The sequence below is a fragment of the Tribolium madens genome, unplaced genomic scaffold (genome assembly GCF_015345945.1).
Source record: "Tribolium madens isolate multiple individuals breed KSU strain unplaced genomic scaffold, Tmad_KSU_1.1 Scaffold_91;HRSCAF=231;Tcas5.2_LG7, whole genome shotgun sequence".
Lineage (NCBI taxonomy): Eukaryota > Metazoa > Arthropoda > Insecta > Coleoptera > Tenebrionidae > Tribolium > Tribolium madens.
The window spans coordinates 2,358,932-2,384,494 of NW_025401063.1; the positions used below are offsets into that span (position 1 = coordinate 2,358,932).

The following is a 25,563-nucleotide window of genomic DNA, read 5'->3' on the forward strand; positions in this document are numbered from 1 at the left end:
ATTAATAAAAAGATGCTCTACACGAAGAAAAAAAGTACTTGTAGGGTTATTCTTAAATTACTTCGATTTACTTCGAACTTCTTCGAACAGTGTTAATTGGCCAATATTCAATTTCAAATTGCATATCATTCTAAAGGGCAAGTCCACTCCTTTAGAATGGTCTTTATTTGAAGAAAATCGGCCTAATAGTTATTAAGTAATGATTTTTTAAAGTTAAAGTATTTTAAATTCATTTATATTAGAAAAAAAAATATTTAGTTCAAAGTGTGTGGACTTTTTGAATTTTCTTTTAGTGCATTTGATTTGTCTTACTGAGACAAACAAAATGATATAAAATGTGTCAAGTTGTCACAACATGACTTCTTTTGTCGCCCTGTGTAATTTCGTTAAAATTTGTCGTTGACAAACGAAAGCTCAATAGGTTGTAGTTGACTCAACGAATTAATATTTTGATGAGTCTTTTTGAAATATGGGTCTTATTTTGGATTATTTTCTCGTAGAATTGCAAAGAAAGTAATTACTACTTTATTATTATATTATTACTGTTGCTGATTTTCCTATAATAAAAATTTAAAACATTCTCGTACCTATTTTAGACAAATGTGCGTACAAGCAGTTAATAAAAAAATTAAAAGACGCTAGCAGTCCCTTTCGAATTATTTTGAAGAATGTTTAGATTTACAAAAACTCTAGCACATGATTTTTTTTTCTAAAAATTAAAGTTTTTTTTTTGAAAAATGGACGACGTAGCACTAGTACAACATCACCCATAGTCCATGTTGATTTAAAGTAGTTGAAACTCATCTTCTTCTAAATAAAAATATAAAAATAGCTTTAATTTTTTTCTACCCAGCTATGTCTTACAGAATCACCACAAGCATTAAATTCATCATTAATTTTTTTCATGCCTTTTTTAAGGCAATGTGTTTCTCCGCTACAAATTTATTTTTTTTTAAACTGGGAGTTGTTCTTTAACAAATTCAACTGTAGCTCAACTTGTTGAATGGTTGTTTTCTTCTTCTTGTCGATGCAAGCCCTTTTTAAACTTTAATAAACTTACATTGAGACATTAATGACGTTTTGAATAAATACTAGAGAATTAAAAATATTGACTTTTCGTTGAAAAAATGTGAAAAGTCGTTCGCTTAACCATAAGGTTACGGAATACGAAATTCAAACATGTTACAACATTTGTCAAAACCCATTCGTTCATTAACGAAATCGTTCATGAACGAAAAATTAGAGAATTAGGGTCTTATTAGTGTCCTTTAAATAGTAAAATTACAAAAAAAAATATACAAGGTGATTTCTTAGAGCCTACATTAGAAACTTTTTAACTACTAATGCAGATAGGAATTTGAAATTTTGTACAAAACCCAAATCGACCAGTCTGAGTTAAACTCAATTATTTTCAAAATGGCTGAACTTCCGGAACTACAAGAAATTGGCACCAACTTTGCAATTTTTAATGGTAACCACTTATTTTTATTGCATTTTTGAATTCTCCTCTTTACACTGAGTAAAATGTACTTAGTTGTTAGTACTTATCTGTCATAGTTTTTGACATATGTCAATTTTTTTGTCAAAATTTTCATTTGCATTCAATTCCTTTATTTTGAAAATTTTAGAAAACTCTTCGAACCTTTGGTTATCGAATGTAAAAAAAATTATTCACTTATTGCAAACGGTTTAAGATGTTTTAAATAAACCTCTGCAAATGAAAATTTTGACCAAAAAATTGACATATGTCAAAAACTATGACAGATAAGTATTGACAACTAGGTACATTTTACTTAGTTTGGAAAGGAGAATTCAAAAATGCAATAAAAATAAATGCTAACCATTTAAAATTTCAAAGTTGGCGCCAATTTTTCGTAGTTCCGGAAGTTCAGCCATTTTGAAAATAATTTAGTTGTACTCAGACTGGTTAATTTGGGTTTTGTACAAAATTTCAAAATCCTATCTGCATTAGAAGTTAAAAAGTTTTTAATATAGACCCTAAAAGAATCACCTAGTCCACCGACTAAAAATATTTTCAACTATACAGCGTGTCTTAAAAATAAGTTACAATACAAACTTGTGTTTTTTTAAATGAAACACTATATGTTTCTTAGCGTTTTTGGATGTAGATTTTTATGACAATGTTTTTATTGGTCGATTTTGCTTAGTTTTAAACATAAGACGTTTTTTTTGACGAAAACATGCACTTTTTTAAAATTTATTACACAAAAACTAAGACATCTGGAAATATTTTTTACTACCGCAAAGAAGAAGGTACAAACTATAAGGTTGTAACATTTTTTTAGTGTGTTGCATTTGCAAAGATAAAAAATGAAGGCGTTTGTTAAAAGTTCAATAACTTAAAAAACTTAAATGGAACACCCTATTTATTGTTTTTGCATTTAAAAGATTATTAAATTGTCTTTCTAAAATTATTTACTTTTAGGTGTTTATAATCAATAACTAAAAAGATATTTAACGTTGAACATTAAAAAATAATTACTATTGTTTCAGTAGCCAAAAAGTGCACAGTTGCACAAGAGATGGAAGAAATATCACTTAATAAAAACTTTGTGTTAAACTGTATTCATTATTCTTTATTTTTACAATAAAATAATTTGAATTTCTGTATGGTGGAATTACCATATAGTTGCCATAGTATCAACAATGCTCAGATATTGATAGGCATTGTTGCTACAATTAATATTGAATGTTAAATATCTTTTCATTTATCAATTCTAGATATTAAAAGTTTATTTTTTTAGATAGACAATTTATCAATCTATTAGATGCAAAAATAAAAAATAGGGTGTTCCCTTTAAATTTTTTAAGCTATTTACCCTTTAACAGACTTCATTCTTAATTTATTAATCTTTACAAATGCAAAACACTAAAAAATTGCTACAGCTTTAAATTCTGTACTTTCTTTTTTACAGAAGTGAGAAAAAAATTCTTCTAGCTATCTTAGTTTTTGTGTAATAAATTTTTAAGAAGTGCATCTTTTTGTCAAAAAAAAATCTTATTTTTAAAACTAAGCAAAATCGAGCAATAAATGTTTAGTTTAAAAACATTGTCATAAAAATCTACATCCAAAAATGCAAAGAAACATACGGTGTTTTATTTAAACACTTATTTTTGGGACGTGCTGTGCTTCAACTTTCTGGGAGAACCTGTATCTCGGGAAAGTTTTATTAGCATTTTTCGATCTGGGGAGTCCCGAGGGAGATGCTTGAAATAATTATGATCGGGGAGATTGCCGATTAGGAGCTTCTCGGATGGACAAATCGACGATCGAGTTATCTCAATTTGGGGACCAAATAGATTTTTTCTAGCTGGGGTGCAGATAATAAAACAGGGAATTTTTCCTTGAGGATGGCAAACACGTGTGCAAAGTTTCGAATTTACTCGCCAAGTTTTTTCCATTAACTTCGTGTACGGAAATGAAGCCGTGTTAAATTAAACTTTCTCAAACGGGGCCAGTTGTGCCAATCTAAGTGTCGGAAAAATCCCAAACTTATAATACGTTAATAAAACCAAATCCGCAAGGATTTAATTGAGCAAAAAATGTGGAAGAACAAAAGAACCACCTACAAAATCTAAAAATTTAGATTTTTAATTATTGGAGATTTATTTATATCACTAATTTTGACAGGCTTTAAAACGTTCATTCTAAAATTTTGAGAAAACATAACAAAAACTTGACCTTTTTGTATGAATTTTTTGAGATTTAATGAGTCCGAAAAAGGGATTATCTTGTTAACTCTACGGATACTTTTCGATATTTTTTTACTCACAGAGAAATAGTGTAATTTTCCAAATTAAAATAAAGTAAAAACTATTTTTCTATTACGAGTATTTAAAGACTAGACACTTGGTTTACAAAAACATGAAGATTATTTGATGTCTATGAAAAGCTATAATTTTTTTCCTTACAATGCAGCGCTTGCTTAAAAAAAAATGAAAGAAATTTCAGGCTATATTATAAACGTCCATCCTGAAATTTTGAGAACATTGCAAAAAATTGACTTTTTTAGTACATTTTTTAAGATTATAGTACTATTTAGTTAATGACATATAAGTCAGGAAAGTCTTGTCAACTTTATGAAAGATTTCAGAAAAAAAATGTTTGCACAGGGAAATGATATAATTTTGTCATGCTAAAATAATGTAAAGACGCGGATTATTTCGGAAGATGTTGGTTTTTGTTTTTTCATTGTGGATTCATGCGTAGATTTTTAATTTTTTGAGTTTTATATTTATTTATTTTTGCTTACCTTATTGTCACTATTATCTTATTCTTATTACTATTAAAAACGTAGACATTTGGTTTACAAAACCTTGATTATTAAATATTTGAAGTCTATTTGCTTATGAAAATAATATAATGGTCTTAAAAATTTGGTTATTCTTAAAAAGTCCATTTTCACGTTTTGAGAAAACATAACAAAAACTTGACGTTTAATATGAATTTTTTGAAATTCTACTTACGATTTCAGTTAATGACATATTAGTCCGAAGAAGTTCCACTTTAGGAACTATCTTGTCAACTTTACGGATAGTTTTTTTTCTCACAAAGAAATAGTGTAATTTTCCAAATTAGAATAAAGTAAAAACAATTTTTCTATTATTTAAAGACTAGACACTTGGTTTACAAAAACATGAAGAATATTTGATGTCTATGAAAACTTATAATTTTTTATCTTACAATGCAGCGCAAAATCAGGTTATGTTATAAACGTACATCCTGAAATTTTGAGAGCATAGCAAAAACTTTTTTATTACATTTTTTAAGATTGCACGGCTATTTTAGTTAATGATATATAAGTAAGAAAAAGTACTTCTTTACGGACTATCTTGTCAACCTGATGGACGTTATCAGACAAAAAAAACGTTTCGATACGCACACAGAAATGATATAATTTTGTCAAGCTAATATAATGTAAAAACGCGGATTATTTTTGGTTTTTTCATCGTTGATTCATACGTAGATTTTTGATTTTTTAAGTTTTATATGTATTTATTTTTCTTTTCTTATCTTATTATCACTATTATCTTATTCTTATTACTATTAAAAGAGTAGACATTTGGTTTAGAGAAACTTCATTATTAATATTTGATGTCTCTTTGTTTATGAAAATAATATAGGTAATTTTCTAAAAAATTAGACGACCTTTAAAAAGCCCATTTTCACGTTTTGAGAAAACAGCAAAAACTTGACTTTTTATATGAATTTTTTGAAATCTCACTTACGATTTCAGTTAATGACATATTAGTCTAGAAAAGTCCTACTTTAGCGACTACTTTATCTCTGCGAATAATTTTCCCTATTTTTTTACTTTCGAAATGGTGTAATTTTCCAAATTAAAATAAAGTAAAAGCCATCTTTTTATTAAAAGACTAGACACTTGGTTTACAAAAACATGACGAATATTCGATGTCCATTTGGCTATAAAAAGCTCTAATTTTTTGTCTTTTGTAATGCAGCGCTTCCTTAAAAAAATTGTAAGAAATTTTCAGGCTATTTTTTAAACGTCCATCCTAAAATTTTGAAAACGTGGCAAAAACTTGACCTTCACGGACTATCTTAGTTAATGACATATAAGTCAGGAAAAGTACTACTTTACGGACTATCTTATCAACTTTAGGAACGATTTCAGAAGAAAAACCGTTTCGAAATTTTTTACCCACAGTGAAATGATATAATTTTGTTGACTCATGTGTAGAGTTTAAGGTTTTTGAGTTTTATATTTATTTATTTATTTAATTTTCCAAATTAAAATAAAGTAGACACTATTCTTTATTGTTAAAAGACTAGACACTTAGTTTACAAAAACATTAAGAATATTCGAAGTTTATTTACTTATGCAAATAATATGAAAATACTACTTTAACATAAAAATGGTGTAATTTTTCCTAATTAAAATAATATAAAAAAGCCTATTATTTCGGAAGTTGTTTTTTGTTCTTTCGCTGTAAAAATGTAAACGTATCCGATCCCTGGAGTTATTCATCCGTTTATTAAGACTCGCCTTTGTTAAGAGAGCTTGGTAATTTTTTTGTGAAAAATTCAAACATGAATAATCTTGCGCTCTTATTAAAATCTCGGCGTTATTTAGCGATGATAAATCATGATTAAGTAAAAATTTAATTTTTCCTCATATATTTAGCAATCCTTAATAAAGTTGTCGGAACTTCAAATAAGCTTTACCGCAAATTTCAGCACGTTTTTGTCGTGAAAGCTCAATTTGTAGTTTAATCAGTAGCCGAGCGAGAGCAAGAGTGCATATCCTGGATTTTAAGACCGGAAAAATTAATATTTATGACATGATGCGTGGTGCATCCTGCACTATGTACACAACGTTTTATATTCAAGTCTCTTCAGCGAGCAAATTCTTTCAGATTTGTAATTATTCTCGATCAAAAAATGGGGTGAAAGCGTGTCGTCGAACTCCTCCTAAGTGAATCATTTAGTTATTCTGGTCTTATGCGATGTTACATCAGTTTATATTAAACTCCATTATTTACAATTAAGACTTGCTCAACTCGCTAATTAAGTTAAAAGTATGCGGAGTTGAGTTTCCCTAATTGTTCAACATGTGTACATGTTTATGCACCAGTTGTTATCGTCTATTAGCGAAATGTCTGCTGAAATATGGAATGGCGGGTTATTATCAAATTGTCCTACACGACACTACATTACGGGGCTGATGCTTATGTACTTGCATCGAATTACAGGTATTAAGCGATGTTGCAGACTTGTCATCTCATGTATTATTAATAAATTTACATACCTGTAAATGGGGGTCCCCAGATCTTCCCTATACCAAAGCACTAGCAACACTTGGTCGCTGGGGTCGCCGGTGGAGATGTCGCAAGGCAGGTACACCGGCTCGCCGGCCACCACCTCGATGTGGGTCGTCGGAACTGAAAAAAAGCGTCCTCAAATTTAAAAAAAATAATTTTAAACCCTTAAAAGGTTTGGTAAAATACAAGTTATTAGTATGACAGATTACTGTTTTTGCTGAAATCAGATTTTTCAGTCGCAAAATCTTGAGAAGATTTGAAAATAAAAAAACAAAAGTAAAATATCCAAAGATTTTAAAATAATTTATTGTTTACATTACTACTATGTACAAATCTGGTTCGTTTATACGCTTTTTTCAAAAAGGTGAAACAATTTTTTTGTGACATTTAAAGAAAGTAGTTTATGTAAGAATAACAAAGTTAAAAGCTCATTAAATGTCAAAAAGCGCAATTTGTTTGCATGTAACAACTACGTCAATGCATTAACTTTCTTCACTGGATTGCAATATACTATTTCCACTTTTTTAAAACATTGCAAGTAATTTTGGGTCCAAMTATATTTTAAAACCGATTATTCAAGGTTATGTATTTAACACAAGTTTTAAAATAGTTTTTTCAACTTTATAAATTTGACTTTTCCGTTCTTTTTGCACTACTTTTGTGGTAGAATTATAAATGGAATTTAATTATGAATAAATTAGCGTTCAAATCTTCATAATCATACATCCAGGTCCTCAGGGTAATAACATACTTCCCAACTGCGTTGCAATATACTATTTGTACATTTTTAAAACTTTACGAGGAATTTTATTTATATTTTTTGGAAAATTGAGGTATAAAACTCTTAGGGATTACTATTTTTTATATTTTAATTCCTGAATAAACTTAAAATATACCTGTTAAATATCCAATACTGTAGACTAAAAAAAATCATTCTCAAATAAAAACATTTTGGCAAAATACGAGTGTACTTTTTTCAAAACCAAATGTTAAACAATATTGTATGACAAAAAAAAATTTAATAAAATAAAGTGATCAAAAGTAGTCGAATGTTAAAATTTTAATGCAGTGTTTGCACTACTTTTTTGGTAGAATTATAAACGGAATTTAATTACGAATAAAATAGCATACAAATCTCCCTAATCATACATCCAGGTCCTCGGGGTTATGACATATTTCCCAACTGAGTTGCAATATACTATTTGTACTTTTTTAAAACATTACAAAAAACTTTATTTATATTTTCTGGAAAATTGAGCTTTTTAGGTATAAAACTCTTAGGATTACTCTTTTTTCTATTTTAATTGCTGAATAAACTTTAATTATACCTGTCAAATATCCAATAGTGTAGACTAAAAAAATCATTCTCAAATAAAAACATTTTGGCAAAATACGAATATACTTTTTTGAAAACCAAATTTATGTTAAAAAGTACCGAATGACAAAAAGAATTTTTGTAATGAAAATATAAACCAAATGTAGTCTTACTGTTAAGATTTTAATGCTTGTCTTTCCTTCTGGCTGAAACCTGATTTTTCAGACGCAAACTTTTGACGGGATTCTAAAACTCGATAACGTTTTGCAAAGAAGTTTTGAAAATAAAAAAAAAACAAAGTTAAAAGGTCTTATTATTTTATCTCAATCATTTTTTTTTCATTTCTTATAGTCATACTTTATTATTATCATCTTTAAAATAGAAGTTTTACTCCATAATTGAAAGACTAATCTTTTACTTGTGACATTTAGTCATAAAATAGTCACTTTTAAAGTAATTTATATAGAATGTAGAACTATGTCAGTGCATTAACTTTGTCATACGAAAAGATTTTTATTATTTAAACGAAATTTAATTGTGATTATAAATTTAAAAATTTATTACATTCTCGCGCTCTGAATCATATATCTGAACCTCAGGGTAATGACTAATGACAAATTTCCTAACTTGGTTGCAATATACTATTTTTACATTTTTACATTATAAGAAATTTTATTAATGTGTCTACAAAGTTAGGCCTTCTAGGTATAAAACCGTTTAAAAATCACTATTTTCTGTTATTTGATTGTTGAATAAACTTTAAAAATACCTATCAAAACTTTAATTTTAGTTCAAATTGTTTTTGTTTAAATTTTTGTGATATTTGCTCTATAACAAATACAGTTTTAGATCAGAAACAAATTTTGAACTAACTTTTGCTTTATAGACCTAAAAGCATTTGAAAAATACATAAAATAAATATGTATAAGTTTTGTTTAAAAATTACAAAAGAAAAACTTTGAAATCATTATTTTTTTGTTTTAAAAACTAGATAATATTAATTAATTTTTTCGTTGTTTGTTTGGAAATATGTCTAACTAACAATTATTTAGCGATATCAATTTAAAAAAAGTTTCAAAAATAATTTTCGCCTCTTCAAAAAATGTGATTTTTTCATTTTTTGCAAACGAATTATAAGCACTTTTTTCGTAGAATTTTTTGTAAATTATACTTTCTAGCCGCAAATATTTCTGAAAATAAATGCTTAAATATTCCGCTTCTAAACTTTATTAAAATCACAAAAACTCAATTTTCTAATTACGATCGGCGAAGCTATTTGTATAAAAAGCACATTCAATTAATTTCTAATTAAATATGCTTTGACTTTTTCACATTTAAGTTTTTACCACCGTAAAATTACATCAAGTTGAAAGCAGATTACAAAAACCTTCTTGGAGGAAACAGAATATTAAATTTGTCATTTTCTACATTTTAACCAAGAAAAAATAACAAATGTAAAACAACTATCGCTATTAAAAGTTCAAGATAAAACCCCTGTCTCGTTAAAAATATAGATTTTCTCGTGTCGTCTACGCGACTTAAAACAAAAAACACAACAGTTGATCTGCTTAAAGAATATTACATTTTTAATACCACTCAGTTTCACAAAACATTATTGGAGAATATATTGCGGAAAGGTTGTCGATGCAATTAATCAAAACTCTTTCACAGTTTAATTACATTGTTGCATGTTAGTTCAATCCTCACTAATTTAAATACTTCTAACAACAATTTGCTTTGCTTTGTAATTCATGTAATTAGTCGCAAAATATTAGTTCGAAGCGACTTTGCTATATACACAAAAGTGTTGTATTTTATTAAGTTTGCTAACTGAAATTAATGATGCTGTTGTTTCTGAATTAAATTCACTTTGTGTCGTAAAAATCTGTCATGTTTTTCGATTTATTTCGTTAAATAAAGCCCGATTTTGTGTAAATAATTTAAAAATATGGTCGGGGGAATTAGCAGCTTGCATGTTACAAGCGATAAAGCGCTTTTAAATATTGATTAACTATATTGTAAACAAAGAGATACACAGGGTGTTTCGTTTGAAAATTGGTACATAGCCATAATGCATTAAGTCCTCCTAAATGAAAATATTTTCAAGATGGCTACACTTCCGGTTATACCGGAAGTCGGTCTCAACTTTCTTATTTTAAATGGAAAGGTATATTTTTTACTACGTTTTTGGATTAATCGGGTTATTTTAAGGGAGTTTTCATCAGCTTTCTCTATACCTAAATTTAACCGTTTTTGAAATATTTGAAGTTTTTCAAAAATTTTTGTATCTGCACCTTCCACTATAAAAATCGGTAACTCTGCCATTTTTAAGATTGTGAATTCGTTTTTTTTGCGTTTGGAAGGGAAAGCTTAGATCTTTCTTCTGGTGTTTTATATTTAAAAAAAATTAATAWACCCCAAAATTTTAAGGTTACTTTTGTAATGATTCAAATATTCAAAACTCAATTTTTCCAAATAAACTACCCTAATTTTTATTTTACTAAATGGAAGAGAATTTAATTTTACATCGATCTGTATTAACATTTCCTTAATAATTTTCAAGTTATGGTAACTTTTTGTTAAGACTGCCGAAAATCTATTACTAGCCACAACCGTTTTCGCATAGTTTGCTATAGAAATCAAAAATATCAAAAATTTCTCTCAATAAACGTCGACAGTGAATTATTATTTGACAAATAGTGCCAAAATATGGAGAGTCAAAGCTACTCAAACTTAGATTTAATTAATTTATTTGTATTTATGGAGAGTGTAAAAAAATTATGATGTCATTCATTAAACAAAAATAAATTTTCTTCACTTACTACCTTTAAATAATTATCGCATGGTAGAACCTATCAATAATAATTAAGTTTGCGTAACTTTGATTCTCCATATTTTGGCACTATTTGTCAAATAGTAATTTACTGTTGACGTTTGTTTAGAGAAAATTTTGACATTTTTGAGTTCCATAGCAAACTATGTGAAAAAATTAGTAAATTTAGGTATAGGGAATGTTAATACAGATCAATGCAGAATTGGTAAAATAAAAATTGGGGTATTTTATTTAAAAATTGAGTTATGAGTATTTGAATTATTACAAAAGTAACCTTAAAATTTTGGGATATGTTATTTTTTTTTTAAATTTGAAAACACCAGAAGAAGGATCTAAGCTTTCTCTTTCAGACGCCAAAAAAACGAATTTAAAATCTTAAAAAATGGCAGAGTTACCAATTTTTAAAGTGGAAGGTGCAAATCCAAAAATTTTTGAAAAACTCCAAATATTTCAAAAACGGCCAAATTTAGGTATAGGGAAAGCTGATGAAAACTCCCTTAAAATAACCCGATTAATCTAAAAACGCAGTAAAAAATATACCTTTCTATTTAAAATCATTTAGGAGGACTAAACGGTTTATGGCTATGTACCAATTTTCAAATAAATACGATTATTCAAACTCTTAATAGTTCTAATGTGGTGTTTAGACGAAACACCCTGTATTGCCGGTTGTTTATCATTCGAATTTTTTATGATGTCATTACACCGCATTATGCAAAGTCTCCGGAAGCATAAATTAATTAAAGTGTGATTTTAATGAGTCGCCAGCTTGTATGTAGTATGTGGCATAATTTTACACATTTGTAAGCAAATCCAGTTTGAAGCTCGGATGTGGCCAGGAAATTCCGACTGCAAGCAAATGGGATGTGTAATAATCGCAAGTGCAACAAGTCAAGCGCGAGTATAGGCCCCGAGATTAAAATATTACGTCTTCGTCGCTTAATTACCATCCAAAATAAGTCCATTTGAATATTTTAAACGAAACAGACGGATCGCCAGAGTCGACTCTTGTTAAACAGGAATTTTAAACTGCTTACATCGATTTTCTAAGAGGATAAAGTACCTCGCTCCTGTATATTTCATAAGGCATTATTATCCGACTCCAACAATTACAGCGAGGCGAAATTATTTCGGTTGCACAATATGTAATCAAAGTATATACATGCACGGAATCCTGCTCTGTTTTGTTGCCTTCTACTAACGTAATTTATACAACCGCCTCCAAGACTTCAACGTTACCTTACGATCTGCAAATAGCTCCGACGTCAACTGTTGCAACTCGAAGTTAATCATTTTCACAACAACAACAAAATCAACAACAATGTTACAATCAATTTAGTTTCACTAGCAAGTTTATGTTGGCGTTTCTGATATTCATACATGCACCCATATTGAATTAGCAGCAAAAATAATAATCCAGAATGGACAAGTTCAATACAGTTTTAATCGGGTTTTGGTATCCAAATTTAAACACAACGCAAACAAATTAAAAATTAAATTGTTATTTTTGGCCGGAAAAACAAGATGATGTGATTCTAAAATTTCAGAAAACTGTATTTTTACAGAAATCGCAATAAATTCGTTTATCCGGAAACGTCAAAAAAGTGACCACTTTTATGACTACATGTCACAAGTTAAAGCTTTACCCTTCTGCTATAAAGTAAAAATGTTATTTTATTTTATATCATGGAGAGGTACCGTAAAATGGGGTTACTTTGACATAGTTTTAGAAATTTTGTTAATGAACTTTTTTATTTGTTGCATTATTTTCTTGAAAAATTTAGCATCACAACAATTGATCCTTCTGCTTTAACAAACAAACTTAAAATTTTGCCTCAAGGTCATAGTTTTTCCAAAATAAAATTGAAAATTTTGTTATGCTAGCCTGGGGGGTACTTTGACACCTTAGAACTAAAAATGTGTAATATGATATCAATAAACTTTATTCAATCTTCGTGTTCATTATAACTGTAATTTTTAAGGCTAAAATGTTTAGTGTTTCTCAAAATGTTATTTTAAAGTACAATTAATGCTTTCATTACGAGTTATACAATTAACATTTTCTTAAATAATTTACTTTTTCTAAAATAAAAGTAAAAAAGAAATAGATAGAGATTCTTTTATAGAAAATGATGTTTTTACACAAAATAAATCACAAAGATTACTTTTTTATATATTTTCTAGAAAAACAATGTTATTTTTTTTAAATTACAACATGTAAATTTGTTTCCTTTTCATAAAAGTGAGAATAACATTTTATTTTCAACCGCAGTTTATAACAGCTCAAAAATTTGTTTTGTTCAATCCTGTATGTTAAAATTGAATTTTATCTCCTCTTTTCTTCATGTTAAAATGAAATGTTATCGTCAAGATGATATCATTGACATTAGATTTCATTGTTGAATTTTACTTTGACATTTAGAAATATCGACAAAATTGACTACAAAATTAGTGGGTATTGAATAAAATTTTATATTGTACACGACGATAAAATTTTTATTATCCTTTCGAGCATATTAGCGTCTCGGCGGACGCCTTGATGCTAAATTGCTCTCAAAGATAGAATTCAATTTAGCGTCTTGTACAATAAATAACTATTATTAAATTCATTAAACACAAAACATGAAATATGTATTTTCTTAAAAAAATTAATGTCATTTTTTGGTATGTTATGGCTTTTGTAAGCCATTTTTGTATAAAAATAAAATAAACATAATTTTGGTTGGTACCTATACTGATAATGAAACAAAATTAGTAGCCCTACATCGTGTCAAAGTAACCCGGGATGTCCAAGTAACCCCATTTTACGGTACATCAGCATGAGACGTTTTGTACTACTAACTGCACTAGTTAAATTAATACACTTTTGAAAACCTCAACATAAATTTTAAACCCGACGCGTGATGCTTGTTTATAGGCGTTGTTATAATTTTATTACTTGCAAAACGTTCTGATTATTTTGTTTATTTACTGTTGCTGTTTACTCTCAATTTGAATACGTTTGCGGATAAAATAGTTTATGCCATTTGGAGTAAAAGTGAGTATATATGGCTTAGCTGAGTTATTTGCCTCACTACGTTTGTAGCTTTGCCACATAAACTGTTACTTTTACTCTTAATAACATAATATACTATTAATGTCTTTTTAAAAATGCCTGATTTTAGAAAAACTAACAAACAAATATTATTTCTGCGTAAATAAATCAAAAACAATGTAGAATCACAAGTTCTCTCAAATAAAATCGTTGTTCATGGCCGAAAAAAAAACAATTTTTTAGTCATTTATTGTTTATTAAGACAATAAAGAAATTGTTTATCTACGAGTGAAAAGGTTAAGTTTACGAGTGACGAAGTCACGAGTGGACTTTTTTCACGAGTAGATAAACAATCTTTATCGTCGTGTATAATATTTCGTTTTATTTTGTACTCACCTACCAGAATTTCTTGAAATATAAGCAGTAGATAAAAATTACTTTATTTCACAAGACGATAAAAGACTATTTTATCTACTGAAATTAGTTAATAAAATATGAACAGTAGATAAAAATTAAGTAATTTTTATACTGTTCATATTTTATTAGACGATCAAAGACTATTTTATCTACTGAAATTAGTTGATAAAAGCAGTCTTTAACATTAAGGACAAAATAAAGTATATTTTTTATGCAAATAGAAAAACCATTTTCATGTATTTAATTAAGTCGAAAATGATAAATTGTTATCTTCCTGGGAGGCAATTTGTCACTTCTTTTTGAAATTAAAGTGGAAAAACTTACTTTTTGTTAGGGTCGTAGAAAATAGTTATTTATATCACAGGGGAGAAGAGAGTATTTTTACAGTAACTACTCAGGCAAGAAAAAACGCTTTCCTTCAATGTAATACAGATAATTTTTCTTACAATGCAATGAGAAAAACTTTAAAACTAAGAATTTTTTTTGATATTCCAGTTTCGTCATTAAATTTGGCAGTATGTTTTTTCGTTTCTAAAATTTAGAAATTTTTACTCCTCTGAGAGGTTACATATATTTTTTTCAACGCCTTTGTCATAAAGTATCGTTTTTTGCCTTCTAAATAAAAATATCTTTCCACTTTTCGAAGTGATAATTCAAAAATTCTCGAGGAATGTGGTTTTTGGGTTCACTATTTAACTTACTTATTTTATTTGTATTTTTGACTATTTGCAGCTAAAAAGTAAAATTGAAAAAACAAACGTATTTTTTTACAAATAGCATTGTTACCTTAGCATTGATATTTTAGTTATCACTTTTAATTCGAATTTTTTGTCGGTATTTTGAGGAGGAAAACACAAGAGGAAAGCTTCATTCTCTTTCTTAGGAAAAATAAATGTTACTTCTTTTTTAGACAGATGAGAGAGATAATATTTTTACCTCTCTGGCAGATAATTGTCCGCTTTCCTTTCTGAAATTAGGGTGGAAAAACCTACTTTCTATTAGAGTCGTAGAAAGACAATGTTTCGCTGAGCACTCAGCAGTTTTTAAGTCAATAGTTTCCAAGGCTTGGTTTTGGTAAAAGTGGGTCGCTGTAATGACTCCAACTTCTTTAAATTTTTGTTTAGTCGTCAAAATTATTGCACAAAAGGCGAAAGCTCCACCTCCCACTTTCATTACTTTTTCATTTCCGCAAAAAGCCCGACTGTTTTCATTGCTAGAGACAGTGCAATGGATGGTGCACGATCAAATAACAAAATTGTTTTGACATACAAATGTGCAACATGAAAACTGTATTAGATAACATTGTACTCTCTCGAAAACTAGTTTCTGGGCGAAGGAAGTCATCGGTCTTTTGTCCGCTCAACAGAAACCAATTCTTTCTCACATGTTGCAGCATGATTATTTTCAGTGTATAAGAAATGACTTTTTGATACTGAAAAAAAAAATTTTGTTTTTGTTGTTAATTTTAGGAGATTTGTTCATTAATGTCGATAGATAATGTAATCAATTGTTGCCTGGTCATGTTCACTACAGACAATGCTGGCATTATTACCCGTAAGCAGATAATCAATACCAACATAACACTATGAAAAAACCTTCTAGTCACAAATAAACAAGAATTTTAAATCTCGTTCTTTCTACCATCGTTGAGCAAACATCCGAGCTATTTTAATTAAAGGGTAAACAGTCTGAATCAAATCTAGTGCAAAAGAGAAACGGAGAAATACCTCAAGAGTGAGATTTGGAAAATCAGAAACGAGTTTATTTATTTGATTTGCAATTCGAAACAAATACACCGTTTTATTATTATTTATTAATAAAGTGGATACTGTCGTATGAAAACCTGTCGACCCGTGAACGACCCACTTCCGGAACCCGGAGCCTCTCGTGTTGACCTTTACCCGGAAAAAATCGCTGCTGGTAATTTGAAATATGGAATGGAAATCGCAGGCACGGAGAATATTTGTCCGGCGCTCCGGAATAATCTCATTTTTCTTGTCTTTCCGGGCAAGGGCAACGATTCGCGTTTATGCGATTGGTTTTTCGTGACAACAGAAAATCTGCCGTGATTTTGCATTGTTTATTGATTTCATTAGCCAAAAATTTTTTTTTTCAAAAAAGATTAAAAGAAATATTGAAAATGGTGAATGCGCCGGGTTAATTTAGGTGCTTAGTATTTTAAATTAATAAAATATTTTACATTATATTTAGCAAATAATCTAACACACTTTTAGTTTTTAGAATGTAGAAATTTACAAAGTTATCTTAAATATTGTCGAAACAACATACCAAAACAGAGATTTATTAAAATTTGTGAAAATGGTGGATGCGCCGGGTTAATTTGTGTTTGTGTTTGTAATTGCTTTTAATTGGCAAAAAATTTTAGCATATATTTTTTATTATATTATTCTATTACAGTTTTTAATATTTTGAAACAATAGGTACGTATATGTTGTAAAAAAGTTGTTTAATTGCAAAAGTGTTAATGTGCCGGGTTAACTCTAGTGTCTTTTAACCTATTTAATTTAAACAATATTTTAATTTAGATAATCGAACACAATTTCAGTTTTTAAAGTGTAGAAATTTGCTAATGGATCTTAAATATTATCGAAATAAAATACTAAATAGCTTGTCGAAATTTGCAAAATGGTGGAAATCTGGCGTGATTTTGAATTGTTTAATTCATTTGCCAAAAATTCGCTTTTTACTAAAATTAGGTTTTCCTAAAAAAATTATTAACGTTTAAAAGAATATAAAAATTTTTGGATGGTCTCGGTTAATTCTAGTGTCTAGTTTTTTAAATTAATAAAATACTTTTTATTATATTTTGCAAGTAATTAAGCAGTTAGCTTTAAATGTAGAAATCTGTATTTTACCGGTAATGTTGTTGAAATAAAATGCCAAAATAAGTGTGTTTAAATTTTGCAAAAATGGTGGATGCGCCGGGAAATTCTAGTGGTTTTTAGCTTTTTTGATGAATCAAATTTTTCAGATTATATTTGGCAGACAATCAAACACACTTTTAGTTTTTAAAAAGTAGAAATTTACAAAGTTATCTTTAATAGTGTCGAAATAAAATACCAAAATAAAAGTTTGTTAAAATGTGCATAAATGGTGGATGCGCCGGGTTAATTTCTGTGTATGTTTAATTGACAAAAAAATTTAGAATATATTTTTTATTACATTATTCTATTACAGTTTGTAACATTTTGAAACAATTTGTTGTTAAAGTTGTTAAATTGCAAAAGCGGTAGATGCGCCGGGTTAACTCTAGTGTTTTCAAATCTTTTAATATAAAAAGTATTTTAAACAAATCTTTAGTTCATAAAGTGTAGAGATTTACAAATATACCGGGTGCGCCAGAACTCGCGCCCCAGAGAAAATTTTCAAGTAAGGTAAGATACCAGGAACACGGAAAAAATGTTTAAAAAATTCTATCTGTCAAAAAATTTTGACATTTGACATTTTTTATTATCTATTTAATGTATGTCTATTTATACTGATGACCTTGTATATGTGTTTTTACAGTTAGTAAAGGTACAAAAATTTTTCCAATAAAAGCTACAAATAACATTGAACAGAATTACAATTTATGATACAGCTTCCTTGTTTCCTCTTTTAATAGCCTATAGCAAAAAAACTTGTAAAATTATTTTTCCGTCATAAATAAATAGAGTCAAAGTGCAAAATTTAAACCCTTCGAAATTTTTATAGATAAATTTTTTTAACATTTATTCCATGTTCCTGGTATCTTACCTTATATGACATTTTTCTCTGGGGCGCGAGTTCTGGCGCACCCTGAATGTGCTTTAATTGAAAAAACAGTGTTTGAATTTTTAAATTATAAAATTTCGGAGATGGTGGAGGCGCCGGGTTAATTATTTTAAATTAATTAAGATGGTTTCCAATGTTTGTGGTTTTATAATAATATTTATAGGCATTAGGTTTACGATTCTCGTGCCACACGAAACCGCGATGTCAGTAATAAAACGCAATTTGGCGTTATTAAAATTTTGTCGTTAATTTTATCGAGAGCGCGATTACGCTTAAAAGCCAGTTCCTCGTCTGAAGAAGTTGTTGCTAAACAAAAATGGCTCCAGGGCTGCAATATCCGGAACCGATTCCTGATTTCCATCGTAAGGGCCCGGTAATCCCGCAATAAATTTCCGAATAATAGTCCGACATGTTGTGCTTACAAATTATTCCGGGGCATGACTTGGAGGAATATTCCGATAGTGCATCTCGGAGGCCATAAAGCGTTAAGTTTAAAATTTCAAAGGTCGCTCAATAAATTAGCCGAGAAGAGACGAAGTGAAGTGCGTTTGTTACGAGTAGGTAAGCCCGTATTTATGAGTAATAAAAGTGTGAACTCGAGCCGGAATTCCAGCCCTCACTTGCCTATTTTACGGTTACGGTCTGCATACATCTGGGATAATTTCGTTAAAGAGGGCATTGAAAACAATGAGCCAATAAAGAAATGCCACGCACCCTTATAATACCTGCCAAAGGGCCCAGCCAAGGCGATGTTTTGCACAACAAGGAGCTAATTACAAATTCTAATGTCCCAAGACACAAAATTCCAGTTTTGCACAAAAAAATCAATTGCTCCTACTTCCCCAAACTACATTTAATTTGTAATCCGATTATGATGAAAATTTATAAGCACAAATAGAAACTGTTTTATTTACTTTGTACACCCTGGAGAGAAGGTAATATGTAGAAAAACCCTTATTTAGGAAGTTGATCCGGACCCAAAAACTATCTTTTTGTGAAAATTACTTCAATGAGCATAGATTATAAGGTATACATTAAATTGTGATTATAATAAACAAGCTGGCTCAAATTATCAAATTACAAAGACATAAATTTATCTTAGAAATGTATTTTGCAAGTATACAGTATGTTCCCGGATTGAGTTTAAGAGGAAAAAAAAATTTACCTTCGATTTTACACCAGAACTGCAAAGGAAAAACATTTTTAGCTTGACTTGACTTCTACAGCTTTCAAAAATCAAGATTGTAGAACTAGTTTTAAATGCCAGAACTTTTAAGTAAACTGTGAATTTTGCCAATTTCTATCAAGTTATTTATTTCTTTTATAATCATAATTCTGAACTTAATAATACATTTTACAATAGCCTGTCAAAAGAAAACAAATTTTTATCTTTGATTTTACGCTCAAGCTGCAAAGGAAATCCTTTTTTTTTTCTATAGCAGATGTTAAACTATTTTTTTATAAATTTTTTGAGTAGATAAAGTAACACTTTAACAGCAAGGGTTGTTTTTGCTATATCTGAAACGAGCAAATCTGTAATTAAAACTTTATTATTCCGACTCAGTGGAAAGAAAAGTTTTTTTTCTTACTTGTAGACTTGTAATAATAATTTTTTTTTGCTTTTCAAGTCCCATCAGATTGGCGATTTTATTTTTTTGACAACGATGTCAGGATGTCACTTTGACAATTAATTAATTAATTGAATAATGGTTGTTTTTGTTAAAAATGACGGTTTTTTTCTAAAAGCTGTTTTTTTGACCTGCCGTTTGTTAAGATTATGTTTTTTTACAAACATTTTTGTTATTTAACTTGCGTTAACTCATCTGTCAAAGCAACATTGTTGTCAAAAAAATAAAACGCCAATGGGATTTAAAACGCATAGAAAAAATTACACTAGTTTACACGATTTTTTTATACCTTAGCTGAAAGTTAAAATTTCTTATAGATTTTGAGGCACTGCGTTCAAAAAAAATATTTAAAAAAGTCCAGTTTAAGAAATATGTAATTAACAAAAATACAAAAACCGCCAAAGAACAAATTAAAATTGAGTTATTTTACTTTGTTTTATTATACATTTTTTGGATCAGTTTTCTTTATAACAATTCAACAGTCATCTACTAACATATTTTCATCCCAAAAACCTTCGTGTCGATCTTTGAAAACTCTTCAGATCTTGATGAAAACGCTCGTCTTGTTCGTCACTCATGTTCCCTAAATTTTTAAAAAGAAGTCCAAATGCGAATCAATAAAATGTTTTTAAGACTTATTTAGATCAATATGGTAATAATTTTGCAATAATTAAGCAACAATTTGAATTAAAAAAATAATAAATCGGAGGCATTTGTGCAGAAAGCAGGGAAATTATCATATATAATAAAAAACTGTAAAGTGATAGAAGAATTTAACAATTATTTTTGTTTAATTAAAGGTAAGTTAACATAAAAATAATAATTCTATTGAAAGTATATAAAACATGTTAGTATTTGTAGACTATAGTGTTATTGCAAGTCCAAAATCAAGAGAAAAATTAAATTTTCTTTCCACTGGGTGGAAATAATGAACTTTTAATTACAGAATTACTAGTTTCAGGTGAAGCAAAAAATGTTTTTCTTTTGCAGTGTTAGCGTAAAATAAAAAAATCCGTGGACATAGTGTATAATATTAGTTATTATTATTATTATGTCATTAAATTTTTTGCTTTGTTTAAAAGTAATAAAAATAAATATAAAAAACCAATGAACCTAGCTATTTGTTAATAAAATTAAAAGTAAATCAAAAAATTTTGTGTGCAGAATGTTAGACTGGTGAATAGTTTTTTCCCCAGGTTGTTTGTTTTATGTTTTGTCATTAAACCTATTTTGTTCATTTGCGTTTTAAAATTTTTTGTGTAAAATTGGTGGATGCGCCGGGCGAGAACTTGAGGTGTTTTCGCAATCCTCCATCACCTAGAGAAGCTTTCTCTTGTCTCCTCCTTTTTACGATTTGCGAGTGCATCATTCGCAAAAATTAGGGCATAAATCGCCGCTATGCCGGGGCATAAAGTGCGAATTACCCTCGCACCACCTGGTCCCCGGCAAAACAGCATGAAATTCTTCGGAATAGTGAGAGTCTTGCATGTATGATAGAGGAAGCAGTTGTTGCCGAGTTGGAGTTTGGGCCTCCTAATTGCTAATTTCGTGACCCCTGGAGGCCTATGAGCCGTGTCAGTGTGTTTTTGGTGCTCGGGAGCAGCAGGAGAGGAAATTGAAGTGATTTTTTTCATGCAATGCAGAGATTTACCTGAATAAATATTAATTCGGGAAGTGCAACCTCAAGCATTGAAAAACGAAATAAATTCGGAATAAATCGTGTGTTCTATTTATTTTTCAGTTCCATTAGGTCGAGCGTTGGTTTGAATATTGGATTTAATTAATTTTAATACGTTCACTGAATATAGCCTGAAGAATATTTTCCGATGGAATATTTGATTTATTTAAATATGAATTTAGTAAATGTCTTTGTATGCCGAGCGAATTTTCGTTTTGCAAATCAAATAATATCTATTGAATTCTCGTTTAAATATTTATAAGCGTCTCTAGTGATGGAAATATCTCTTAAGACTGAAACTTTTGCAACGAATGTTTGAGTTCCAAGTTTATGAATAATTCTTTGTGTTAGAATGAAACTTGATTAAAAGCCGCCATTTAGAATCTAGTGTTTTTTGCCAGTCTTATTACACAACACTTTTGCTTCTTACTTTAATGAAACTCGAAAACTCGACGTAATTTATTTGATGGATTCGTCTTGGAAAATTACGTTTCTAATTCTAATTCAAACAAACTTGCTTTGTCCGATCGGTCATAAATACCCGCTTTTATTACTGTTTTAAACCAGAAATATATTTCGCTCGGACCAAAAATAAAATTTATTGTATTTTCAGAATTAAATCTGCACTATAAATAACGTTTATTGGAGCGCTGCATTCAAACATATTTCGACAAAATTTTATTTTTATAAATCTGATTCTGTTTGACTTTTTACATTTGGGAGGTACAAGAACCCGGCCTCGGGCCACACAAAGTGGAGGAATATTTATGAAAGTTTCGCATACTCCATCTCTCCACACTTATACAGGGTGTACCAAGAATAAGTTACGATACAAACTTGTGTTTTTTTAAATGAAATACAGTTTTAAACAATGTTTTTACGCTAAACATTTATTAGTCGACTTTGCTTAGTTTTAGAAATAAGACGTTTTTTTGACAAATTTTAATTTTTTTTAAAAATTTATTACACAAAAACTAAGACAGCTAAAACAACTTTTTTCTTACTTCTACAAAGAAGAAAGTACAGAACTTAAAGCTGTAGCAATTTTTTAGTGTTTTGCATTTGTAAAGATTAATAAATTAAGAAGTTGTCTACCTAAAAAATAAACGTTTAATGTCTAGAATTGATAAATGAAAAGATATTTAACATTTAACTGTACCAAAAATGTTTATCAATATCTGAGTATTGTTCATACTATGGCAACTATAGTAATTCCACCACGGATCACTTATCCGTTGATTTATCCAGAGATTGTGAAAGTCGTTAAAAAAAAAATAAAAAAAATAAAGAATAATGGATTCAGTTTCACACAAATGTGATTATTAAGTGATATTTCTTCCATCTCTTGTGCAACTGTGCACTTTTTGGCTACTGAAACAATAATATTTTTTTTTAATGTTTAACGTTAAAAATCTTTTTAGTTATCGGTTATAAACACCTAAAAGTAAATAATTTTAGAAAGACAATTTAATAATCTTTTAAATGGAAAAACAATAAATAGGGTGTTTCATTTAAATTTTTTAAGTTATTGAACTTTTAACAAACGCCTTAATTTTTTTATCTTTGCAAATGCAACACACTAAAAAAATGTTACAACCTTATAGCTTGTACCTTCTTCTTTGCGGTATTAAAAAAAATATTTCTAGATGAGTTAGTTTTTGTGTAATAAATTTTTAAAAAGTGCATCCTTTCATCCAAAAAAACTGTCTTATTTTTAACACTAAGCAAAATCGACTAATAAAAATTTAGCTTAAAAACATTGTCATAAAAATTCCACATCCAAAAACGCTAAGAAACATAAGGTGATTTATTTAAAAAAACACAAGTTGTATTGTAACTTATTTTGAAACACGCTGTATAGTAGAAACTAATTGTAGATAGACTAGATTAGTATCTATCAATGTCCTAAAATTTGTTTTTTTTTAATTTTGGTGAAAAAATTAATAGCAGCTTGTCTTCGTAGCCACAAATTTTGTTTACTCTTTGTTTTTGTCCCTAGAAATTTTGTTAAAAAATTATGCTTATGTTTTTAAATTGAGATGTTGTCAAAATTTTGACTTTTATGAATCTTGTGGGCCTGTTTGCTCTTTCAAAAGGCTATACCTGAGGACATCATTACCTAAGGTCTAAAGAGAAAATTCAATTTTGATAGAAACACAATGTTGTGGACAAAAATGAGGTTCTTTGCTACAAAAACTTTGCAGAAAAAGTTATTTAGCAAACGATACAAATAGGTATTATGATGATTGGCAATAAATTTTGTGTAATTTATTGAAATGAGCTCAAAGTTGATGCATTTTATAAATTCTTCTTCAGCTTTAGTTTCAACATTGTTACTTTTTCAACTCGTTCTTCAAAAACGATGCACAAGTCACTAATTTAATTGAGTTCTTTCAGAGGTTTTTTTTCATTTATGTTTATTTTGTATTCTTGTTAATTTCTTGCTAAAAATTGAGAATGTTTAGCAAACCTGCATTACAAATTGGTCTACATTTTCCTGCTTGTGAACTTTCGTTTCCAAATTTCTAAACACTGTTAGCGATACCGAATTTGTTCATTTTTTGGTGTTTCGTCTCTAAATTTTCTTACACAATTTTTGTGTTGACGTTTAATGACATTGTTTTCAAATTAAGTCAAAAAACCGGAACTGACAACTTCCTTTATTAAAATTACCATGCATAAATTTACTAGTGGTGCCAACGTTAAGATTGTTTGGCATTTTCATTAAAAAAAAAGACTTTGGGCCAGTTTTATAATCCAATTTAAAGGAGCTTTAAATTAAAAGTTGTTTAGAATTTGCTGATTACTACGAACTAATTGACAAAAATTTCACTTTCTAAACCAACATTAATATAAGTTTAAAGTCCCTTTAATTCGATTATGAAACTGGCCCTTTATAATTTTTTTTTAAATTTTACCATTTAAAAGTCCCTAATAGACTTTTTCAACTCGCTGGGATGGATTCTCCGCAATTCAACACCGTTTTGAGGATCCTTTCAAGTTGGTTCGCCAAAAACCAAAAAATATTTTGTCTCTGGTTCACAAAGCTGCGGTTACGCCCCGGATTTCGAGGTTTAGTCGAAATTAAGGAGAGGGAATTTTCATGAGTCTGATGCCTAGAATTGTACACGGAAGGAAGCGTGCGATAGTAATTTGTCTAAGAGAATAGCGAAGAGAGCACGAAACCAGGTCGAGGAGAGGAGAATGTGGGCTGCAATACAGTTGCGTTCGTTCAAAGGCCTCCTCTTTGTTCCACCTGACCCCACCGAGGATTTATCTCCTCTTAAGATTTATATTTTCCGTGATAATTGTTTTTGTTTGTTGGTTCTTTCGCCTTTATACTCGAGCGCCAAACAACAATTTCGTATCAAATAACGACTTTCATTAACTTTTAAATCAAGCACGGTTTTAGTTTTAATTCACTTTACAATGAATTAAAATGTTTCCCAGTCCCCGTTACAATTTTTGTTCTGACTCGTAAAAATAATCCCGAATTAGGGCGAAATCCTCTATTTATACAGAAATGGTGCACTGTTGCGCAAACATTTAAATTTTTTATGGCTGAGTAGAGTTTCATGCAGGGTTGAGACACTTTCGAGCTCGAATCCGTTATTACTCGAGAGAGGCCGTTTAATGAATATTAAGAAAAGGAGTGGTCTCAAATTAAACCCCATCGGGCCCGGAAAACGGTCTTACGAAAGCTTCCTCTCGAATTTCTAACGATATGTAGACACTCTGATTGGCTCAAATTGAGAAATTAGGATCGAATTTCCAGCTTGGTTATTTTTACAGCAAGGAAAAAATAGCGAGAAGGCTGTTTCATTTTAAATAAGGCAGGAGAACGGCTTGAAAATGAGGAAATTGTTAGCAAAAAAGGCGAAGCGCTAATAGATTTCAGAGCTAAAGAAATATTAAAAATTATATCAATTTTTTAGCGTAAATAAACACATTCTGTTTGTGTTTATAAATTTAGGTACACAATAAAAATTAATGAGATTGTATTTAATAAGATAAATGAAATAATAATAACAAATATAAATAAATTAATGAAATTCTCGATGAAATTATAATTTAATTTCT

General features: G+C 29.1%; 1 protein-coding gene across 1 annotated transcript in view; it reads right to left on the reverse strand.

Moving 5' to 3' along the window:
- LOC123010717 (hemicentin-1) overlaps positions 1-25,563 on the reverse strand; it is a 264,155-nt gene that overhangs the window by 120,883 nt on the left and 117,709 nt on the right. Inside the window, exon 2 of the mRNA XM_044407799.1 lies at positions 6,792-6,924. Within this exon, the coding sequence (XP_044263734.1) occupies positions 6,792-6,924 (133 nt within the window). The remainder of the gene's footprint in view (positions 1-6,791; positions 6,925-25,563) is intronic.